The 7516-nt window shown below is 38.4% G+C and overlaps 1 protein-coding gene across 1 annotated transcript; it reads left to right on the plus strand.

The window, feature by feature from the left end:
• On the plus strand, window positions 1–6736 carry LOC107031428 (retinoblastoma-related protein 1). The gene is made up of 18 exons (XM_015232792.2): window positions 1–262; window positions 918–1022; window positions 1123–1265; window positions 1349–1445; window positions 1701–1747; window positions 1867–2065; window positions 2581–2647; window positions 2772–2948; window positions 3022–3215; window positions 3309–4194; window positions 4300–4459; window positions 4559–4631; window positions 5082–5258; window positions 5345–5464; window positions 5550–5688; window positions 5817–5929; window positions 6082–6197; window positions 6272–6736. The coding sequence occupies exons 1-18, from the start codon at window positions 173–175 to the stop codon at window positions 6423–6425; spliced, it is 3057 nt and encodes a 1018-aa protein (XP_015088278.1). The 5' UTR covers window positions 1–172; the 3' UTR covers window positions 6426–6736.
• The last annotated feature ends 780 nt before the right edge of the window (window positions 6737–7516 follow it).

Consider the following 7516-nt stretch of genomic DNA (forward strand, 5'->3'; position numbering starts at 1 on the left):
GAGCAAACAAACAAATAAAAAAAAAAGCAAAATTGGTCATAGAGATAGAGAGAGAAAGGCGAGGGAAAATTAGGGGTTTTTTAGTTTTTGAAGAATTTGGATCTAATTGTACAGATCTGAGAAATTTGTAGAATTTTGGGTTCTGGGTTTGGGTTTCTTTAGTTAGTTGTGGATGAATATGGAGGAGCTGAAGAATCATTCGAATTCTGAAGAGAATGGTTCGGTGGACTCTCTTGAAGTTCGATTTACTGATTTCTGCAAGGTACGCTTAGTTTTGTTGAGTTTGATTTTAGGTTGTAAATACTTTCAGCTGATTTTTTTGGGCTTGATTCAGTTGAGAAAGAAGGAAGATTTGGTCGTTGTTGTGTTTTGTTGGTTAATTTGTTTAAAAATATCATTTTTGTGAAACCCCATGTATGAAATATTTGTTCTTTAACGGTTTCTGTTATGGGTTTGGCGATTTTAGTATTTTTAACATTTGTTGTTTGATTTACAGAATGAGTTTCTTGTTTTCTGCATTTTTTTAGTTGTAGCTTCGAGCCCATGTATGCAAATTTTGTTCTTTTCTGGTTTTGTTTATGGATATGACGATTTTAATTTTTTTTAGGTGGATTATTACGTTTGTTGTTTGATTTACAGAATGTGTTTCTTGTTTCCTACATTTTGAAATCGTAGCTAAGAGGCCCATGTGTGCAAAATTTGTTCTTTTTCTGGTTTCTTTTATGGGTGTTGCGATTTTAATTTTTTGTTTTAGGCGGAATTTAGTAGTTTTTTCATTTGTTTGATTTACAGAATGAGTTTCTTGTATTGCATTTTCTACTTGTAGCTCAAAGACCCATGATGCAAATTTTGTTCTGTTAATGATATGGTAACTTTGGATTTTAGTATTTTTTCAACATTTGTTGTTTGATTTACAGAATGGATTGTCGATGGGTGAGAGTTTTATGGTAGAAGCTAGAAAGCTGTTTATGGACAGTAAACATCTTTTACTGTCAAATAATGCTGCTATTGGAGCTATAACGGTAAGTCCTCATGATGCTAACTTTTGCTAATTTAGTGTGAAATGACAAGTTAGGTGGTTTTAATATGGACTAGAATTGACTTGAGTGTGTTCTTTAACAGCCGGAGGAAGTTGAACGGTATTGGTTTGTGTTTGTTCTGTTCTCGGTGAAGAGATTAAGTGAGAATGAAGCTAGGAATTCGAGTAATGGGAATGAAGGAAATGGATTTGATCTATGCCAAATTCTGCGAGGGGCAAAACTCAAGTGCGTTTATCTAATGTTCTTGTGTTTCTTGTAAAAGTCGTGATTTTATCTCTGTTCTTATGAATATTGTTTCGTTTTTTTAGTGTTCTAGACTTCTTCAAAGAATTACCACAGTTTATTGTTAAAGTTGGTCCAGTATTAAGCAACCTATATGGTTCAGATTGGGAGAAGAGACTTCAGGTAATGATGACGTGGAGGGTTAATCTCATGTTCTGCAGCTATTGTTGTTTCTATTGGCTCCCTTTGTCCTAACTATGTGGCACAGTTGGTGGTGACACCGTTTTTTCAAAGTTAAGTTGTTTCCAATTATAGAATGTGACATTCTTTTTCGTACACTAAAAAGGAAAGTGTGCCACATGTATTGGGACAGAGGAGTTATGTGTTATTATTAAGCATTTATTCATGCACTTAAATTTATTTGAACTGTTGTATTAGGCAAAGGAATTGCAGACCAACTTTGTGCATTTGAGCCTTTTAAGCAAGTGAGTACTCATTTCAAGCACTAATTTCCTCTACTTATATTGCTTTGTGATGCTCATTCCTTTAAGACTCAGGATGTGGCTTTTTGTGGTACATCTGATAACATTTTTACTGCTTTTAGGTACTACAAGCGCGCATATCAGGAGCTGTTTTTGTCAAGTGATAACAATGAAGTAAATCAATCTGCTACTTCTAATTCGATTGTCCTCTTGCCACAATATTATCGTTTTGGCTGGTTGCTTTTTCTTTCACTTCGCGAACATGCATTCAGCCGCTTCAAGGACCTTGTGACATGCACAAATGGTTTAGTTTCTGTGCTGGTTAGTTTCTACTCTATTTAGTTGATTCCTTGGATTCTGTCTGGTTTATTATGTTATGTGTATGTTGTATTGGGCATGCTAATAATAGACTCTGTTTAACTTGTGTGCAATGTTGTAAAGGTTAAGTCACGAAGCTAGGTGCACTTTATGTTCGGTGCTTAGCGTCACGTAAGTGTTTAGTACAAGCACTAAAGTGCTTAAGGTGAAACTCAATGGAAACATCCTTGTTTTTTTCTAAATTGGTAACTTATGAGGCCAGTGGCTTTATTGATCATCTGCACATTTTCTGCACCAAAATGCATACTTCAGCAAAACTTTTCATTTACACCAGCTGAGCTGGCACATTTATACTCCTTTTTGTCTTTGACATAACTAGCACAGCAGTTATGTATTCAAGAACTAAATACAGTGCATCTAATCATCTTTCCCATTGCAATTCTATGGATTGGGTCATACCATGTTGCTCTTAAGAAATAGGTGACATGTCTGACTACTGTTTTACAACCATGGTGCAGGCAATCTTAATAATACATGTGCCTGTCTGCTTCAGAAATTTCAACATCAATGACTCCCCACGATTTGGTAATTATTCTTTACATATTTTGCATTAAGAGAGTTGGGGTTTTGGTCCACTACCTCTTCAACTTTTCTGTTTGGAGATCTGTGATGTCGTAGACCTTGTACTAAAAAGCGGATTTTCTTACAGTTAAGAAAGGAGACAAAGTGGACTTGCTTGTTTCATTAAGCAGCATTTACCAGACCTCGATAGATGACTTAAGGGAGACCATGGACAAAGTTAATAATCTAATAACAGTAAAGTTGAAGAAGGAACTTTGTTTGGCTTCAGAATGCAGGGCAAAGAACCTGGACAATATCGACGCAGGTTTGTCTCGACATCAGCAATCTCTTTCTTTAGTTAATTTTAATTTTTTTGAAAGTTAGGATGTTTGTTGCAGATGGTTTGACGTATTTCGAAAATTTACTGGAGGAATCATCTTTATCGTCAAGTATATGTATACTGGAGAAGGATTACAATGATGCGATTCAGAACAAAGGTGAATTGGATGAGAGGATTTTTGTCAATGATGAGGATAGCTTGCTGGGGTCAGGGAGCTTGTCTGGAGGTGCAGTCAATATGAATGGAATCAAGGTTTGTTCCAAGGATATCTTCATTTTGTTAAAGCCATCATGCAGTAAATTGAACACTCTTTGAAACCATTTGTGTTTGTCTTCTGTTGTGCAGAAGAAATTTGACGCAATGGCTTCCCCAACAAAGACAATTACAAGCCCACTATCTCCTTACCGTTCTCCTGGTGCTTCCAATGTTAATAGCAATCCAAATTGTGGTAACTCAAAGATGGCAGCTACCCCTGTAACTACAGCGATGACAACTGCCAGGTGGCTGCGTACCGTCATAGCTCCACTACAGGCAAAACCTTCACCGGAGCTGGAGAGATTTTTGTCCGCCTGTGATAGGAATGTATCAGCTGATGTGATCCGGAGGGCTCACATTATTCTGGAGGCTATATTTCCAAGTAGTGGTCCTGGGGAGCATTGTGCGGCTGGGAGCCTGCAAAGCACGAGCTTAATGGACAACATATGGGCAGAGCAACGTAGATCTGAGTCTCTGAAGTTGTATTATAGGGTTCTGCAGACTATGTGTGTCGCAGAATCCCAGATTTTGCATGCGACCAATTTAACTTCGTTGCTAACCAATGAGAGGTTTCATAGATGTATGCTTGCCTGCTCAGCTGAACTAGTTCTTGCCACTCACAAGACAGTTACTATGTTGTTTCCAGCTGTTTTGGAGAGAACAGGAATTACATCTTTTGATCTCAGTAAGGTGATAGAGAGCTTCATCAGGCATGAAGAAAGTCTTCCTCGAGAACTGAGACGCCATTTGAATTCACTTGAAGAACGACTCTTGGAGAGCATGGTTTGGGAAAAGGGCTCTTCAATGTACAACTCTTTGACTGTTGCAAAACCATCACTTTCTGCAGAAATTAATCGCCTGGGCCTGTTGGCTGAACCGATGCCATCCTTGGATGCTATTGCAATGCACATTAACCCATCTTTGGGGAATTTACCACCAGTGCCGCCTTTACAGAAGAGTGACTTGGCCCCTAATGGTATCCTGTTTGCCCCTAATCTTGAAGCTTCGTAAATACGTGCCTTCTTAGATTCTTGGGAGGAAAACTAATCCAACTTTAATCTTAAATCATTAATCTTACTAGGTCATATCTGTGATATCCGGTCACCGAAGAGATTGTGTACTGAATATCGTAGTGTGCTGGTTGAGCGAAATTCCTTCACATCACCTGTGAAGGATCGTTTTCTGGCTCTCACCAATATAAAGTCAAAGTTTCCTCCACCTTTGCAGTCTGCGTTCGCAAGGTACTTTCGAGTTACAGTTGGATTCTTGAGTTTTTGTTTGCTCAATAATCTAGGGATCTGTATTTTGCTATTAAGTGTTAATCTTTTGAACTTTAACAGTCCAACAAGACCAAACCCTGGTGGTGGAGGGGAAACATGTGCTGAGACATCCATCAATGTATTCTTTGGCAAGGTAAAACTGTCAATTATTCCATCAGTTTTATTGTTGATTATGCTGTGTCAATCTCTTTTTGACGTGGTTATGTCGGCACAGTTTTAAGTTGTTCAAATGCTCACATGCTGGTTAGCCATTTAGTGCCAGAAGTGCTCCTCTGGGTCTGCAATTTCCAACTTCTTTTCGGAAAAGAACTTACATCTCTTTAACAATCAACTTTTTATCCAGTAATTTTTGACATATGAGATCTTGATTTTAATATTCTGGTAGCTCCTTACAATATTTAAGTAAATGTGAACTGTGAATGGCAGATGCAAATAGTAGGATCTAGCAGTTCGAATGTGGATTTCCTGGATTCTGATTCTTCTGTTAGATGCTAATTAGGTGTTTTTTTTCGATCAAGTTTTTTGGTTTAGCCTGCTGATTATTTGACCTTTCCTTTTTTCTCTTATGTCATGTTCCACCTAGATTGTGAAGTTGGCTGCTGTCAGAATCAATGGCATGATTGAGCGGCTACAGCTTTCTCAACAAATAAGAGAGACTGTATATTGCCTTTTTCAGAAGATTCTCAGTCAGAGGACAAGTCTTTTCTTCAGCAGACATATTGACCAGATCATCCTTTGCTCTTTCTATGGAGTTGCCAAGGTAAACGTTGGGCGAAAAGGGAGATAGCTGGAGCTGATAGTCTGTAATTCTCTTATTTCACACCTTGTTTCTTGATTATATTGCAGATTTCACAACTTAACTTGACATTCAAAGAAATCATATACAACTACCGAAAGCAACCTCAGTGCAAACCACAAGTTTTTCGAAGTGTTTTTGTTGACTGGACATCAGCGCGTCACAATGGGGTAATGTCATCAGTCTTTAGATCGTTGACATGAGTCTCTTATAGTTTCTAGAACCACTGACCAATTTCTTTTGGATTTAAAACAGAAAACAGGTTCAGAACATGTGGATATCATCACGTTCTACAATGAAATGTTTATTCCTTCTGTTAAGCCATTATTAGTTGAGCTTGCACCTGCTGGAAATGAGCAAAAGAATAACCATGTTGAAAAAACCAAGAACGACGGTGAGTTCTCTTTATTATGCGGTTGTGAAGTACTATTTTTCTTCTAGTTTGGTTTCTCTATATGATTTCTTTCTCATGTACAAAAGTGTCTAACCTGTGGCCTTTTTTGTTTTCTTCATCTCATTCAGGTCAAGGTCCAGCATCCCCCAGACCATCTTCATTTCCCAGTCTCCCCGACATGTCTCCAAAGAAAGTATCTGCTGTTCATAATGTTTATGTCTCCCCGCTGCGATCATCGAAGGTTAGTGTCTATATTTTTCCAATGTGACTTGAAGTTCATATCTCGAATGTTTCAAATTTGAGAAATATGGGATTTTGAATGAATATACCACCTTTCATGACCCCTCTTTTTGTCCATTATTTCTCGCATTCATCTCTTATTTCTGATTTCAGATGGATGCGTTGATTTCCCATAGCTCTAAAAGCTATTATGCTTGTGTGGGAGAAAGCACTCATGCTTATCAGAGCCCCTCAAAAGATTTGACAGTAATCAACAACCGCTTGAATGGGTACGTGGTTCTTTTACCTATCAGCAAAACTCCTTTATCTAAATACAATTCGACTCAAATCCTCTCATCTGCAGCAATCGGAAGCTCAGAGGCGCTCTTAATTTTGATGACGTTGATGCTGTGGGCTTGGTTAGTGATTCCATAGTTGCCAACACCCTTTACCTTCAAAACGGGAACTGCATATCATCACCTCGTGCAGCTGTGAAGACTGAGCAGCCCGAGCCCTAATACCTGGACAAACTTGCATTGTAAATAGGCTTTCGGATCATGACATTTCTTTTTCCTAGTTTTTAAGGGTATCCTAAACGTAGAGAGATGTATAGGGGTGTTGAATGAGCGGTATGTTTATGTAAAATGCCCGCCACCAACCCGATGCTTCTTTTTTAACTGTTGATTTCTGATTCTGGGAATATATATAGAGATAGATAGTCTTGTTCCTTAATAAGAGTAATAGTTGTACATTACACCACTGGTGTTTTTCTCAACAACGATGATCGTTCTTTTCGATGTTTTTTTGAGGAAAAGAAAATAGCCAAGAATCTGCAGATGTTGTTGCTGAAGCAATTAAACTTGTTAGTTGTACTGTCTACTGGAAAACAATTGCAAAATGTTAAGACGATAGTTTATGTTTCGTCTAAAAGAATATGCAAAGGACAATCAAATGTTAGATTTGAGTGTAGCAATATCTGAATTGGTATTTTTCTAGAGGTATATGTGCACAATTTCTTAAAATAGTTTATATTTTGATCTTACCTGGCGCAGGCATTTACCTTAGAGCTCGATTAATTTGGATTCATGCTGGGTAGGGCTTCACTTGGAGGGGCAGCACACTCCTATCAAAGATCTGTTTATATCGGAGCTTCTTTGATTAATTTGGGTAGGGCTCCAAATAGGGGTAGCGCTCTCTATTGAAGATTTTTTCATATCGGAGCCCAATTGATTTAGATTTGCGCCAGGTAGGGCTTCATTTGGGGGTAATGCTCTCTACCAAGGACTTTTTCATATCGAAGCCCCATTAATTTAAATTTGCGGTAGGTAGGGCTCCATTCGGTGGTAACACTCTCTGCCAAAGACTTTCATACCTTTTTCATATCGGAGCCCCATTAAATGGATTTGCGGTAGGTAGGGTTCCATTAGCGTGGGGGTGTAACACTTTCTACCAGACTTTTCATACCTTTTCCATATCGGAGCCCGATTAAATGGATTTGCGGCAGGTAGGGTTCCATTACCTTCAGGGGTAACACTCTCTACCAATGACTTTTTCATACTGGTGCTCGATTAATTTGGATTTGCGGCTGGTGCAGCTACATTCGGGGCGG

This window comes from Solanum pennellii, chromosome 9, assembly GCF_001406875.1.
Source record: "Solanum pennellii chromosome 9, SPENNV200".
NCBI classification, from domain to species: domain Eukaryota; kingdom Viridiplantae; phylum Streptophyta; class Magnoliopsida; order Solanales; family Solanaceae; genus Solanum; species Solanum pennellii.

What these genes read in the sequence shown, in the direction of transcription:
- LOC107031428 (XM_015232792.2), top strand. Translation starts at nt 173, where the DNA reads ATGAATATGGAGGAGCTGAAGAATCATTCGAATTCTGAAGAGAATGGT. An exon ending in GATTTACTGATTTCTGCAAG is followed by an intron (nt 263 to 917) that starts GTACGCTTAGTT and finishes TTTGATTTACAG; the next exon opens with AATGGATTGTCGATGGGTGA. An exon ending in TGAAAAAACCAAGAACGACG is followed by an intron (nt 5,689 to 5,816) that starts GTGAGTTCTCTT and finishes CATCTCATTCAG; the next exon opens with GTCAAGGTCCAGCATCCCCC.